Below are 16,841 nucleotides of genomic sequence, written 5' to 3'. Positions count from 1 at the left end.
ACCAGGACATTATGTACACCTAAGAAATCTCTCACCCTGGAAGTGGTACCATGATCTAACATTTCCATTCATTTAGCCGTATGTTTTTAACTGCATTACTTTGTGTAGTATGTTACAGCTAGACCTGGTATTTTCAGCTCTCGAAATGTATTCAACCAGCTCTTAAAATAACACGTGGTAAACATACAGGAGATCATAGAATTCCAGAGGCTAAAGAAAGGGCTTTGAGGATCTTCCATTACCCTCTTCATTTTCCTGATTGAGAAACTGATCGAGTGAGATAAGACAATTTCTCCACAGCCACATACTGCATATTAGTCATAGATATGGAACTAATATTCGGGTTTTTTGATATTGACTTGATTATCCCTACTATAATGCCCATATCTAAGAAAAATGTTTCTTTATAAGTTATATTAAGTTGTACTATTTCTTTCAGCTTCCCCACCCCCCCTTTTTTGGCCGTACCTGTGACATATGAAGTTCCTGGGCCAGGGATTGAATCCGAACTACAGCACAACTTAACACCACAGCTGCAGCAATGCCAAGTCCTTAACCCACTACACCACAGCAGGAACTCCTCTTTCAGCTTTTAACAGGAACCCAACTCCTGATATTCTGAATTTTCTGGAAAAAGTCTATTTTCTCCTGTTGCAGAAGACAAGAATCCAAATTTTTGGTTCTGGTTGCTTTGCAACTTGGCAGCCCCTTAACTTTTGGCCATCTCAATTTCTCGTCTGAAAAACTGAGATAAAAATACCTGCTTTGCTTCTCATACATAAGTGATCGTGAAGGGCAAGTGGACTAATATATAGAGAGAAAGGATTTTATAAACTGTAGAGATAAAATTGATTCCATTTATGAGTTCACAGCCTTACTCAGTCTTCATCTTCCCAGGTTAAAAAGCCTTAATTCCACAATCTTCCTTCTTAATTTAATGGAAATCAAGTGTTTAAATCAAGATTCAAAGCAGTAGTCTGGGTTACTTGGTTTAAGTATTTTTGTCCCTGCAGAAATTAACCTCATTTGATGCAGTGTTATGTCATTTTCTCCACTCTTCCAAAATAGATATAATTTTATTTATAAGGCACTTTCTGGTTGAATTAATTTTAGGAGTTACTTATGAAAACTATCAGGGACCCAAATACTTAAATATTGGGTTATGTCACTCACTAATAAATTTCATTGCCTCCCTATTCTCTTTCAAATTTTGGTACCTTACATCAGAGGTACCAAAGAGTCCTCTATCATCTGAGTTACATCAGAGTCCTCTATCATCTGGCTCCACGTAACCTGGTCAACTTTATCAAGCATGTAGCCTGATGAGTCTTATTCCTTGTACACACACCCCTTCTTCTGTCCTCTTGTCTGGGTTTTTCCTATGATAATCTACTTTCTCCTAGTTGGGATAGTCCAGTCATCTCATGCTCTCAATGTCTGATTTTGGTATAACTTCTCTATCAAATGCTGTGAGACTAGTAACTATTCAGCCTGACCACCAATCATTAATGACTAGTCAGCCACAATTATCTTATACTTGATGATTTCCATGCATAAAGATTGGCCTCATATTTTTCTAAGGATTAGTCGTTTTCTTCTATCACTTCTCCAGCTAGTCATGGGGAGGAATCACATCTTATGCTTTTCTGTTGGTCCCTATGGTGTACAGAACAATGCTGGCCTTGATAGCTGTTCATGGTGCCATGAATGGATGATTGGTGTTTTTAATAGTATTCCTGATGATGTTCCTTTCTTGTGTTGTCACCATAGACTGGAGGTCATCTTCCAATAAGTATCAGTTTGCTCTTGTATTCCCTTAAGGGATTATTTTGTCCTGAGCCACATTTATGTACGAGTCCATTTACATAGCCTTTTGTTATTTTTCTGCAAATCTGTTGTCTGATTATGTCCAGAGAATTACATTTTCTGATTTTTGGAGGGAAGAAAATGGACACAGTCTATTTTTGTGTCATACTGAGGAAACACCTAAAAAATACGAAGTATAAACACACTTTGTAGCATGGCTCAGTTTAAGGTTAATTTGAAACTAGTTTAGTTTTAAGGTTAATTTGAAACTTTCTATAATTATGAGAAACTGGAATGAGTATATAAACTTTCGATTTCTTCTTGTAATGGCTATATTTATTTTAAAACGTAGGTATCGGTTATTTCATAGGTCAGTTCTGGATGTTGTATACAATATACACAGCAAAGGTTCCATATATTTGTTCAGTATGATTCAGTATAGGTTATAAACTCTAGGTTATCAAGGGACTATTTTGAAAATACATTTTATTAATCCCTAAGCATGTTTTCCTTTTTTATGTATTTTCTACTTTATATATATGGTGTGTATACAGAAACTTACTTGAGTATTTATAATTTAAGAAGGAAAGATATCAATTAGTAATAATAGTGAAAATACCAGTTAGAGCCAGACTTAAATACAGTTTGACAATAAGACTAACTAAAATTAAAGTTACATGATACAAATATTTGTTTTTAAATAGCATAAATCACTAAATTTTATGTACTCCTATAATTTTGTAAACATTTAGTTATAGCTTCTGAATGTGTTGTACTAGCCTATTGAAAACATATCATAAGAAAATTAACAAAAACCAAAACTGAAAACTGATCTTGTTTATATGTAGTAAAAAAGATAGCAAACTTTATATTTTTTTCTGGACTGTGTTATTTCATAGCAAGGATCATGTGTTATTAATTTTTATGGCTTTTGCATTTCCCTTTTCTCATCCTCAGGATCTAGCACAGTGTGATATTTGGTAAACAACTCAGTAACTCTTTGATAAAAGATAGAACAAAGACAACTTTATGCTTTTAAAGATAAAATTATTCTTCTGATCAGCTTATAAGTGAAAATGAAATGGTCTTTCATTGGCATAGAATGAAGTTATTTCCTAATTTTGATTAATTAATGAATTTACTTATAATTTGATACTTGAAGATCGCACACCTCTGTGTTTAAGATCATTGACTGTTATAATTGCAGTCATAATTTATAGAAACCACATAGACAAAGACCAAAATCAATGAAGAAAATAAGGTTTAAGTATTTAACAAGCTATAAGCCCTCAATATATAGTTAATTTTCCAGTGTGTTTTCTTATATTTGTTTTTAGATTTATCATTATGCTTTTCTTGCTATGTTGTCATATGCATATCATTTATAACTCTAGCTACCTATTTTTAATGTTGCATTTGTAATTATTTACAGACTTTAATTCATAGTTTATAAAAATGAAATATTTTTAGCTTTATAATTACCATTTTTGATTTCCCTTCATTTGTTCTTCCTGGTTCATATGTGGTGTGTAAAGTGACTTCAGGCTGTATATTCTTCCAGACTAGGTCAAATATACTATTAATATATGTCATGAATATGGGTTTAATATTACTTAATAAAAATGAGTAGAAAAGCGGCATCTTTAAGATGCACTTTTTTATGGTTTACCCTCAAGAAAATAGATATTCAGAAATAATTAGCATACTGTATACAGTTTTAAATGCATCTAACACATTGAGATTCTTGTCATTTCAGGGGTCGGACTGGGAAAATAAGAGTACAGAGTCTGAAGATTGGATTGATCTCTCTCTCCAAAGGTCTCTTAGAAGAAAAATACAGATGTATGTAACACCTTTCCTATACCAATAATGTTTTAAGTGATAATAATTATAATAGCAGTTTATTGGAGACTTAACTTTATATGATTTACTAGTAATAATAGTTCCCAATTTCTTAACCTTATCTATAAATGTACCAGGCTAGACAAAAGGTGTCAGTGCAAAGTGATGTGGATTTGTGTGAAATGAAAAGCTTACTGTAGGATAAGAGGTGAGGTACCTTGATGGAGTGAGAACCAACTACAGATTATATCTCATTTACTTTTTAGAATAATTGCCCCATAATATAGGCATTGTGATTTCCTTTCTTAGCTGAAAAAAAAAAAAACTAGTTGTTGGAATAGGTTAAAAATATAGTCAAGGCTTTAGAAACAGTAAATCATGGGGCTAGAATTAGGGTCATAGATATTTCTGACTCCAAAGCCCAAGCCTTTTCTATTTCTGTATACTTCTAATGCTTTAAACAAACAAACAAACAGTTAAGATGGACCAGAACCCTTATATTTCACGCAAGAATCTTGTGTACTTCCAGTGCTAGAAAGAAAATCAGGATGGTCTGGAACTATTACAGTCCCGGTAGGACAAATAATTATATTTTAAAGTGCGAGAAAAGAAAAAGGGATAAAATATTTTCTATTTTGTTATATTTGTTTTTATTCACCAAATCAATCAGTGGTATACTTCGTTAACTCCTCTCAGTTAATGAAGACTATCTTGGCATTTGGAAAGGGACAGACTCAGGAACCAGGGAGACCTGCCTGCAGATCTCAGCTTTACCACTTTGTGGCTGGGTGACTTTGGGCAGGTTACATGATCCATTGAATATGGACAGCCAAGAGGTAATTTCACTCCCATTTCCCATTCCAGGAAGCTGAAATTGAGTGATGTTTCTTCAGCTCAAGAATGAAGCTAGTAATTCTTGCTTTGAAAGCAATTAGAGACCATATATGAAAAGTACCTAGAAATAGCAGTTGTTGAATAAATGGTAGCCATTGCTGCTATGTATCCACACCCTTAGTTACTGTGAATTTTTAAATTTAATTTTATACATAGAATGTGGGTAACTTCCTGCTGTGCATAATCCCCTGTGATTCTGTACAGATATAACCATACCTTTGAGGGAGAGGGGGAGGGCTATTTCATAACTGGGGAGATAACACCCAAAACAGGAGAATATTTGATCAGTGGTCCTATAAATTTTGTTAAGTTTTGCATTTTTCTATAAACATACATGCATTTTAAAAGACATTTATTTTCTGGGTTGGCTGTGAGGTGACTTGATTTCAAATTCCAGGACTAGACCATGATGGCCTGTTTTTCTTACACAGTTTGACAAGAATGTCAGTGAAGAGAGAGGGGGATTTGTATGAAACCAAAAGCTGATTGTAGGATCAGGAGAGGAGATACCTTGATGGAGTACAGAACCTAGTAAACCATGCAGAAGAAAAGGTCTGCACAGGCTTTTATTTGATGGCCTCTTTATCCAGAATTTAAATCATCTCCAGCATCGTCACTGTCCAGAGATGTCATTTTCAAAGCTAAAAAAGTTATTTCTATAGTGGGTGGGGGAAACAAGTTCATGAGAGCATCAGTGTATCAGATTAGAAAAGGACTTTATCATCTGTGAGTTGGGGTTCTCATGTGTTCCTCAAAGAATTTAGGGTTCTCTGAAAGTAGCAATTACGTCCTGATGCTCAACTTATTTTGAAAAGAATGCAAACCCATCTTCAGAGTTTATCAGCAATGCAAGGGTGATCTGTTTTTCTAGATCAGTGATTCCTCCTCCTTTTCTTTTTCAAACGGATTATCACTTATCTATACATGAGCAAAAAACCAGATTCTACACAATATATGGGGGGAAAAATGGCTTTTATCTATGCATGTATCTTCACATGCATTTCTGAACTGTATAATCTTTCAAATGAGAAGAGGATTTTGGCATACAGCTACTCATACACTAGCACTACAAAGGATGCTTTTTCTACAAATGTCAGGAAACCTAACACTCTTTATAATTCAACGTGAAACTTTTAGATTATGGCAGGGCAAGCAGAAGACCTGCATTGAAAATTTTTGATATTTCATTTAATCCTTGAAGTATGCCTTACAGTACTTACTTGAATAAGGACTCTTTGGGGTTGAAATCTTTAAATCTTTCCTGAGAGTACTGAGGCTCTAGAAATATTATGGGGTTTGGTTTCATTTGTTTCCTTTGAGGTCCTTAGCAACTCTGATTCCAGTTTTGATTACCCCAGTGATGTCAGAATACTTCCTCATTATTATTTTCTTTGTTGGAATTAATATTCAGGACAGTTTGCTCTCCAAATGCAATGGCAGAGGTGCTCTTCTGGGGCAGTGGGTATCCATACGAACATTGATTTTGCCATGGTCAGTGCCTCTACTCCATGCCTCTTCTCTCTTCCTGCCTTCCTGAGAATGTCCCTTGATTAGCCTTCCTACTTATAGCTCAGTGGTTTCCTTGCCTCATCAAAAACCACATGTACAAAGATCCTTTTTGAATGGCTTTTTGCATTTCTTCTGTGCTGATTTATTGGAACTTGGGTTTTCTTTTCTTTCTTCCATTCTCTCTCTCTCTCTCTCTCTCTTTTTTTTTTTTTTTTTTTAAGGGCCACACCGGTGGCATTTGGAGGTTCCCAGGCTAGGTGAGGGGTCTAATCAGAGCTACAGCTGCTGGCCACGCCACAGTCACAGCAACACCAGATCCGAGTCGAGTCTGTGACTTACACCACAGCTCATGGCAATGCCAGGTCCTTAACCCACTGGGCGAGGCCAGGGATCGAACCCGAAACTTCACGGTTCCTAGTCGGATTCGTTTTTGCTGTGCCACGATGGGAGCGCCTTTCTTTTTCCCTTTTTTCCTTTCTTTCCTTCTGTCTTTCTCTCTTGAAATTATAGTTGATTTACAGTGTTGTGCCAATTTCTGCTGTACAGCAAAGTGACTCAGTCCAACATGTGTATACATTCTTTCTCTCATATTACCTTCCATCAGGTTCTATCCCAAGAGATTGGATGTAGTTCTAGAACATGGGTTTCAGGTTGGACCTTGCTCTAACCCATCCTCACACCCTGACACTCCTTTTTGTATCTGGCTATAACATCAAAATGTGAACTTCCATAAGAATTCAGAAATACGTCCAAATGTTAAGGGATCTTTTATGTTTTGTGTGAGATTTACCTTACTTGAGGCATAGTAGTGTAGCTATCTTTCTCCAAAGAGGAAAGTTGGGCATGATTGATCGTGCTGAAAAATGTGCACTTCTCTCTATGGATTATTGTTATACATATGCATCAATTCTGTATTCATTTAAAAGGGTGCTTCTGAAGAATGAGTTTACAACAAGCATCATAATAAGAATCCTGGATAAATATTTCTGGCTAGGATAGTCTTATTTTTAACAAATGAAAAGAAACAAGTAGAACTCTAGCCAAATCTAAGTTAACAAATGATAATAAAAATTAAATTTATCTTAATTGAATTTGCTTTCCCTATGTATGCTTATAATTAAAGTCATATTTCATTATAATTGCTGTGTCAATATCACGGAGCTTGGTTTAGTTGTTTGAAAATTTACTGTCGACAGTGTTAGGTCTAGCCTTATTGCTTTTTTTAAAAAAAGGGAATAATACATTTTGATCTGATATTCATTTGTCAGGTACTATTTGAAAATGGTTTTTAAGATCCAATACATATTTACTCTCCTTTCTTCTGTTCGTGGAAACTTCACATGAGAACCATTTAAAATGTGTGTGATTTTTGAAATTTTAGAACTCGACATTTTTTTTTAACAAAAAGTTTCTTTCTATAATGAAGTGGATTATTTTTACATGAAACTTCTCCCTACTCCAAAAGTAATTTCTTTAAATGTGTTGACTTTGTTGCTGAAAATATGGTATTAATTTTAATCTTCAGAATATTGTAAGTGATGAATAGAAGACAAGCCAATATTGGAAAGAAGAAAAGAGTTTTTGTTTTACTGAATCAATAAAAATTTTTTAAAAAATCTGCTTTTATGAATAGAAAATCCGAAGAACTATGTAAAAATATGCATGAGTTTTCCTTAAGTCCTTTATGTTTGTATTAATGTATTTTATTCCATGAAATAAAACAAAAATATTTTTTATAGTCAAAAATGAGAGACTGATTGGGCCTAAAAAAAAAACCCCTAAGAGTCAAAGACATCTCCTGGTACTGTTAATGTTTCTTACGCAGAGAGATTTGAGTATAGCAATCTTTAAAAGAAATTAAAATGTCTAATGAATATTGAATTTAGAAGTGAACACAAAAAGTTGATAAACAAGTCTTTTAAAATGTAAAGATTTGCTACTTAAGCTCTCTTCATTCCTTTGATGAGTCATAAAGAAAGCTTTGTTTTAGCTGTCTTCTTTTTTGATAAGAAGGGAAATCTTATTGAGACCATTGAATGATCCTACATGCGTACACTGTACCCTTTAAAAAGGAAATTTGTGTTTATTGGTCTGTTTATATGTTTGTATTGACAGACAACGGTAGATTGTTTTAGGAAACATGTAATCATCAAGTTCCTGATCACAGGCATGCAGAATACTAAGTTTGTTCAGATTCAGGAGACTAATATGTTTTTTTAAATCTACATCGTTTATATAACCAAAGGTATATTTTACTTGAAAGACTAGTTTAGGCAGGTGGACATCAATCTCTTGCCTCTCCTCCTTGCAGATCTCTTTAAGGAAGTGGCAGGGCCCACGGAAATGTGTGACCAGAGACAACTCGGCCTGTTACTTCACGATGCCATCCAGATCCCTCGGCAGCTGGGGGAAGTAGCAGCTTTTGGGGGCAGCAATATTGAACCCAGTGTTCGCAGCTGCTTCCAGCAGGTAAACATGAAGGATGACTGGTGTGTAGGATGTGTGGGGAATACGACTGAGGATGTCCTGAGAAATGGAACAGGGGACTTGGACTGGAACCAGGTGTTGGAAGATGCTGGGTACCATCCTAGGTAGTTTGTATTCTGTTGCTCAAGGCACGGTTTTTTGGTTTTTGTTTTTGTTTTTTTATTTTTTTTATTTTCCCACTGTATAGCAAGGGGATCAAGTTATCCTTACATGTATACATTACAATTACATTTTTTCCCCACCCTTTCTTCTGTTGCAATATGAGTATCTAGACATAGTTCTCAATGCTACTCAGCAGGATCTCCTTGTAAATCTATTCTAAATTGTGTCTGATAAGCCCAAGCTCCCGATCCCTCCCACTTCCTCCCCCTCCCATCAGGCAGCCACAAGTCTCTTCTCCAAGTCCATGATTTTCTTTTCTGTGGAGATGTTCATTTGTGCTGGATATTAGATTCCAGTTATAAGTGATGTCATATGGTATTTGCCTTTGTCTTTCTGGCTCATTTCACTCAGTATGAGATTCTCTAGTTCCATCCATGTTGCTGCAAATGGCATTATGTCATTCTTTTTTATGGCTGAGTAGTATTCCATTGTGTATATATACACCACATCTTCCTAATCCAATCATCTGTCGATGGACATTTGGGTTGTTTCCATGTCCTGGCTATTGTGAATAGGGCTGCAATGAACATGCAGGTGCATGTGTCTCTTTTAAGTAGAGTTTTGTCCGGATAGATGCCCAAGAGTGGGATTGTGGGGTCATATGGAAGTTCTATGTATAGATTTCTAAGGTATCTCCAAACTGTTCTCCATAGTGGCTGTACCAGTTTACATTCCCACCAGCAGTGCAGGAGGGTTCCCTTTTCTCCACAACCCCTCCAGCATTTGTTATTTGTGGATTTATTAATGATGGGCATTCTGACTGGTGTGAGGTGGTATCTCATGGTAGTTTTGATTTGCATTTCTCTTATAATCAACGATGTTGAGCATTTTTTCATGTGTTTGTTGGCCATCTGTATATCTTCCTTGGAGAAATGTCTATTCAGGTCTTTTGCCCATTTTTCCATTGATTGATTGGCTTTTTTGCTGTTGGGTTATATAAGTTGCTTATATATTCTAGAGATTAAGCCCTTGTCCGTTGCATCATTTGAAACTATTTTCTCCCATTCTGTAAGTTGTCTTTTTGGTTTCTTTTGGGTTTCCTTTGCTGTGCAAAAGCTTTTCAGTTTGATGAGGTCCCATGGGTTTATTTTTGCTCTAATTTCTATTGCTTTGGGAGACTGACCTGAGAAAATATCATGATGTTGATGTCAGAGAGTGTTTTGCCTATGTTTTCTTCTAGGAGTTTGATGGTGTCCTGTCATACATTTAAGTCTTTCAGCCATTTTGAGTTTATTTTTGTGCATGGTGTGAGGGTGTGTTCTAGTTTCATTGCTTTGCATGCTGCTGTCCAGGTTTCCCAGCAATGCTTGCTGAATAGACTTTCTTTTTCCCATTTTATGTTCTTGTCAAGGCACGTTTGATTCCAGGAATAGCAACTCCCTCAAGGAGACGTACTGTTCCTCAATGGATAAAACCTCAAATCTTCCAAATAGGCCGTTAGAGTGCTATGACTTGGACCTGCTTTTGCTATGACTTTGGTCCTGCCTCCTGGCCCTTTGCTCTGTGCTTTCCAGCCGTGCTCTTTTAGTTCCTTCATTTCTGCCCTAGTGCCTTGGAATTTACCTGCCATCCACAAACTCCTTCTCATCACTGATCCTTATCCATCCTTTAAATCTTCCCTTAAATCTCACATCCTTTGAAAATCCTTCTCTGACCCCTTCAGATGAGGTTAAATGTCCCTACTATAGTCTCCTTCATAGAATGCTCATTATGATTTATAATTACATACTGAATTATATAATTACTTGTTTACTGGTTTTTCTTTTATATTAACCTAAGCTCCATGAACAAGGACTGTTTCTTTTTAACGTTTATTCCTATGTACAATGCCTCGAACATCATAGCTACTTAGTAAATATTTGCGGAGGTCCCGTCGTGGCACAGAGGAAATGAATCCAGCTAGGAACCATGAGGTTGCGGGTTCGATTCCTGGCCTCACTCAGTGGCATTGTCGTGAGCTGTGGTATATAGGTCACAGATGCAGCTCAGATCCTGCCTTGCTGTGGCTATGGCTGTGGCTGTGGCCGAAAGCTATAGCTCTGATTAGACCCCTAGCCTGGGAACCTCCATATGCCTCGAGTGTGGCACTAAAAGCAAAAAATAAATAAATAAATAAATAATTAAATACTTGCTAAATAAATGAATAAAAATGCCCTGGTTTCCTTATAGGCAAGATTTTTTTTAAATAATACAAATTAAAGATGTTATTAAAATTGCAATCTTCAAGAACATGTGTACCTAAGGAGAATGATGTACAGAGTTTTGTACTGATCTAACTTACTAATGTGAAACTGGAAAAGCACTTTAGTTTCTTTTTGATGCTTACTGTACATTGCAAAACATTTTAGAAAGGTTACTACTGATGTTATACATATGCATAAAGTACAAGCCTGCAGATGCTTTGCCAAGGCATCTTCAGTGATTTATCACTGCTGAGGAAAAAAAATGCTCACACTATCTCTTTAAGAAGAATTGATGCTATGGATTATTACATTTTATAATGGCCCTTTTTCTTGTTTTAGAGATACAAAAAAATACCAAATAAAAATGCTAAATATTATTCTCATATGTGCTGGCTCATAGAATGACCTTGACAACATCCGGAGGAGGATGTTGGTACAAATTTAACTTTGCACATATGAAAATTATGTAGTATAAGGGTTTAAAGAGAGAACAAGACATTTCAGACAATTTATCATGATAAATTTGGAAATCCTGCGCAGTTACATTCATAGTCGTGTGCTCCTGGTGTGATGTTGTAAACAGGAATGGAGCAGGACACAGAGATAACAGGTTTTATTTAGCATTGATAATGGCCTTTCAAGTCTGAGATGTTATTAGGTAGTCTTTCACAAATGTTTAACTACCTTAGATGAATGTGTTTTATAGGATTAAAGTATCCATGTGAAGGGTACCTAGAATTGTATGTGTTTTGTTTTTTTAATCTGAGGCTATTAAGGTATTGGGATTTTTTTCTCCTTCTTCCTCTGTGACGGTTTCTGCTTTTTTTCTTTTTAAAGTATTCTAGAATTTACGAGTTCCCGCTGTGGCACAGTGGGTTCATGATCTCACATCTCTGGTTCAATCCTGGCTCCTGCGACGTGGGTTAAGGATCCAGCTTTGCTGTGGCTGGGGCATAGGTCACAGCTCCAACTCAGATTCGGTCCCTGGCCTGGGAACTTTCATATGCTGCGGGTGCAGCCGAGAAAGGGAAAAAAAATTCTAGAACTTTCTTTTTCCTCCAAGAATCTTACATATGTTGTGATTTAACTGACCTGGAAAGAGTTATATAACTTTCCTTTTATTTATTTATTTTTATTTTTATTTTTTTATTTTTTATTTTTTTCTTGTTTTATATAACTTCCCTTTTAACTCTGTACAGATTTTTGGAAAATTTTTGAAACGACACTTGCTGCAGTTTGAATGAAGACATTTTCTTTACCTTTAACATATTTGTCTCTTCACCAGAATAACAATAAGCCAGAAATAAGTGTGAAAGAGTTTATAGATTGGATGCGTCTGGAACCACAGTCCATGGTTTGGCTGCCAGTTCTGCATCGAGTGGCAGCAGCAGAGACCGCAAAACATCAGGCCAAATGCAACATCTGTAAAGAATGTCCGATTGTTGGATTCAGGTAGGATGATCTACTACCAGTGATAGCAGGCTATTTTCTGTTCTGTTGGTGTAGCTTCAGTGTAGATCCATCATTCCTTCCATTTATTCCAAGAAATGGGGCACTAGCCCATTCCATCTATCAGAAAATGGCATTCCCTTGAAGAGCCAATGCCTGAAGCTTATTTTATTTTATTGTTACTTTTACTATTTTACTCCAGCACTAGAGACACTTCTGAATCTTTTTACAAAGATCACAGAAATGTTCGTGTATGATAATTGTATGACTCATTGTGTCTATATATGACTCGGTGGAATTTGGTGATGTTCTAAGTCCTCTGGGATCAAACTTAATAAGCAGGAGGTAACATTGAAACTCTGAGAACTCAGATTACTTCCTGTTACTTCTGCCAAGTTTGGGGTGAAGTAAATAAACCAACTTTCACGTATGGAGCCTTTGTCAGGGAATTTTGAGATTTTTTTTTTATTGTTGGTATAAGTGATATTTTAAATTTTGATGTATCAGGCTAATAAACATGACTCTCTCTTCTGTCATTTGCATTCACATCGAAACATTACGGGAAATCTTCTGACGTGGATATTTGTCTTATTGTGTTGAAGCAGATGAATATGTTTTAGAGACTTTATCTCCAAAAATTTGCTTTCTTTTTTTTCACTTGGAAGGCGGTTTCCTTTGTGAAATTTAAGATTCCATTTGTCCTAATTTGGAACTCAGAGAAGCAAATTCCACATTTGTGGCCAATCTAACTTTTAGTTTCATGGTGATTTGAATGAATGAAATTCCTTACCACAAATGAGTGTCTTGGACTAAATAATAAGCATTTGAGCCAATGACTTTTCTTTTTTCTCTCTAGGTATAGAAGCCTAAAGCATTTTAACTATGATGTCTGCCAGAGTTGCTTTTTTTCTGGTCGAACAGCAAAAGGTCACAAATTACATTACCCAATGGTGGAATATTGTATCCCTGTGAGTACTGAGCCAATGCTCATTTTTTTTTTAAATATGTTGCTCTTGAATTAACTAATGTCTAAAATTATTGTTTATTAAGAATTAACTTTATCTGGAAAAAAAATCTCTTTCAAGGTCCCTTAACCATATATTTTTTGTTGTCTTGTTTTCTTTCAAGCAAATACATCTATGTTGAATGTATTAACACAGAATAATTATCCTTTTTCAGGAAAATTAATTTATTAAATTTGATATACATCTGTGTTTTGATTTTAAACTTAACTTTTTTTGGAGTTCCCGTCATGGCTCAGAGGAAATGAATCTGACTAGTATCCATGAGAACACAGGTTCAATCCCTGGCCTCGTTCAGTGAGTTAAAGATCCGGCATTGCTGTGAGGTGTGGTGTAGGTCACAGACATGGCTCGGAGCCCGAGTTGCTGTGGCTGTGATGTAGATCAGCAGCTACAGCTCCAATTTGACCCCTAGCCTGGGATCCTCCATATGCTGCAGGTGCGGCCCTAAAAAGACAAAAAAAATAATAAACTTAACTTTTTTGGTAGCAGACTCATTTAAGAACTCACACTGAGCTACATTGAAAATGATACTATGTGATGAGAAATTATGTTTCCTTTATACATATGTAATATGTTTACATAATTAAATATTATATTTACATTAATAAAAATGTAGAAAATTGGAGAAAGTTAAAAAAATCCATAAATCTACCTCCTGAATAAACTATCCAGCGATATTCTTCTAATCAATATCTCTAATTTTGTTAAGATTTTACTGTTTTCGTATTGTCATTTTGATCCTGCTTTTTTGCACTGAACATGTTTTGTAGTTAAGTGTTCCCCCATGTTGTTACACAGTATAATTTTTCCTAGTTTTAGAATGTATTTTAATTGAGTGAATTGCTATAATTTATCTAACCATTCTGTTAAATTTGGACATTTGGCTTAGTTTCAGTTTTCTGATATTATAAGCACCATTCTTATAAATATCTTTGTGAAAATAGCTTTTTCCGTATATTACGTAGATTACATTTCCATAAAATAAAGAACTAGAAGTAGATGATCTGGGTCAATGGCCAAAATACCTCATGTCAAGTTATTTTCCACACGAGGTTTGTACCGCTCTGCATTATGATCACACTCTGTTAATGGCCCAGTTTTACTATAGCCTCATGCATATTAGACACTGATTCCTATTGTTCTTTTCATCTAAAGCGCTTTGTTTTCTGAAGTTATCTTCATTTTCTGTTAATAGCTATTTTTTCAGCTTCTTTCCAAATAGTGAACCAAAATTTATTCATAGAGCTGTACATTTTCTTTGGCTCAGGGAATTAAGTTAATTTTGGGGGGTCATAAATTGATAGAAGGGCAGCAATGCTTATAAAATATACACAAATAAATCTCACTCACATTCTTTTTTTTTTTTTTTTTTTTTTTTTGTCTTTTTTTGCTATTTCTTGGGCCGCTCCCACGGCATATGGAGGTTCCCAGCCTAGGGGTCAAATCGGAGCCGTAGCCACCAGCCTACACCAGAGCCACAGCAACGCGGGATCCGAGCCGTATCTGCAACCTACACCACAGCCCACGGCAACGCCGGATCGTTACCCCACTGAGCAAGGGCAGGGATCGAACCTACAACCTCATGGTTCCTAGTCAGATTCGTTAACCACTGCGCCACGACGGGAACTCCTCACTCACATTCTTAGATATCTTATCTCAAACAGGTACCATATATGTGGAGGAAAAAAAAAAAAAATCTCTAAAGCGTTGCTGAATTATAACAGATGAAATACTCACAGCGCCTAATAACTTTAGGTGAAAAATTCCCCCAAGAAAATGTGTGAGGCACCCTTTATTACTATGATTAACATATCCAGTCACTCAACAAATAAATATTGAGTACTTACCATGTGTCAGACGCTATTTTGGGGCCTGATAATTCATCAGTGTGCTACCCAGATAGACAAAATTACTGATACTCCTGCTACTTTCTGTTTAGGAGGAGGGGATGTGTGACAGTGAACAAGAGAACAAATAAAGGAGATCATTACCGATTGTAGTAAGTGCCTCTAAAGAAGTAAATGGATAATGAGACCGAAGATCAGAGGAGGCACTTTAGATAAAGAAATCAGGGAAGGTCTTTCGGAGATGTTAACATTTTAGTTGAGTTTGAAGGATGAGAGAGAATTAGCTGTGTAAAGAACTGCTATCGAAGGGTATTTCAGGGAGTTCCAGCTGCAACACAGTGGGATTGGTGGCATTTCTGCAGGGCCAGGACTCAGGTTCAATCCCCGCCAGGCACAGTGGGTTAGGGGATCTGACGTTGCCCGAGGAACTCCATATGCTGCAGGCTGGCCGAAAAAGAAAAAGTATTTCAGAACTAAGAGGCAGCGTGCACAGCCTTCTGGCGATGGGCAAGGGGTCAGCCTTGATCGGGGCACAAAAGAAAGTGGAGCTTACTGTTCCTGAGGGGAGTGTGGTATTTGAAGTGGCTATTTGAAGCCACTGGCTATCTTGCGAAACATTTATTTTTTGCAACTTAAAGATGTGACAGCAGAGTATTAAGCCACCTTCTAGGAGTTTTGGAGTGTAGGAACCCTTCCTTGCAGCTGTACAGGTTATACATCCACAAAACTGGCCCCTGGGGGTGGAAGAGACTGAGAATGACTAGGAAACTGGAAGAAACTGGAGTGGATTCTCTTTTGTAGAAGGGAGAACGGTTGGAGGCAGGATTAAAGAGAGAGGCAGAATCCTACTGGTCACTGTAAGGAATTTGGATTGGGGAGAATTATAGTATTGAAATTTGCAGATTAGAGCTAGAAATTTAGGAAACTGATTATAAAGAACTAATGTCAAAATAGAAAAATAATCAAGTAAATATATATTAAAGATACATAAAAAATAATGCATAAAGATGCATAAAGTAAGTAGAGGTGTATAAAATGACTATTTCTCTTGGTCTTAAACATAATAATTCATAATGATTTTGCTGAAAGCTTGCACAATTTGAACTCTACATCTCTTTGACATCAGTCTGTGGTCAGTGAAGGCAAGCTTGAGAAGCAACGATGAATTTCACTCTCCAGCTGTCATTTTAAAATAAAATCTGTAAGTTATCCAAAGCTCTTCTCTTTACATAGTCTCTGAAAAGTCCCCCTTATCCTGTCCAAGATTACGTGGCTTCCTTTTTGCGGATGTGCTTTGGGAGGTTTTTTTGCCCCTTTATGAAGTTTGTGTAGTGATCTTACTCAGCAACCTACTCATAAATCATCTACTAGGACTGGTTATTTTCTGCATTTGACCCCACAACTTTTGCTAAAATGACTAGAAATGTATGCAAATCGAATTGTTGAAAGGCATACTGTTAAATTCAAGTAGTAATGAATTGATTTAACTGCTTTCTGAAATTTCTTTCTTTTCTTTTCCTTTAAGTGACTTTTTTTATGGTCTTTCATCTTTTACCCGGATGAGTTCCCAAAACTCATCTGATGCCTGCCTTATAAAATGAACTCAAATATGAATTTTTCAATACAATCATAGTAGG

At 36.2% G+C, this 16,841-nt stretch overlaps 1 protein-coding gene across 16 annotated transcripts in view; it reads left to right on the top strand.

Annotated features, from left to right (window-relative positions):
* Positions 1-16,841, top strand: part of UTRN (utrophin) — a 533,664-nt gene that overhangs the window by 472,423 nt on the left and 44,400 nt on the right. For all 16 annotated transcript variants that reach the window (XM_021072273.1, XM_021072283.1, XM_021072259.1 and 13 more), the window contains 4 exons: positions 3,563-3,648; positions 8,363-8,520; positions 12,169-12,335; positions 13,189-13,300. In XM_021072273.1, coding sequence (XP_020927932.1) covers positions 3,563-3,648; positions 8,363-8,520; positions 12,169-12,335; positions 13,189-13,300 — 523 coding nt within the window. The remainder of the gene's footprint in view (positions 1-3,562; positions 3,649-8,362; positions 8,521-12,168; positions 12,336-13,188; positions 13,301-16,841) is intronic.

This window comes from Sus scrofa, chromosome 1 (genome assembly GCF_000003025.6).
Source record: "Sus scrofa isolate TJ Tabasco breed Duroc chromosome 1, Sscrofa11.1, whole genome shotgun sequence".
In the NCBI taxonomy this organism is placed as follows: Eukaryota; Metazoa; Chordata; class Mammalia; order Artiodactyla; family Suidae; genus Sus; species Sus scrofa.
The sequence above is the reverse complement of the archived record's forward strand: the minus strand, read 5'-3'. Positions and strand labels throughout refer to the sequence as shown.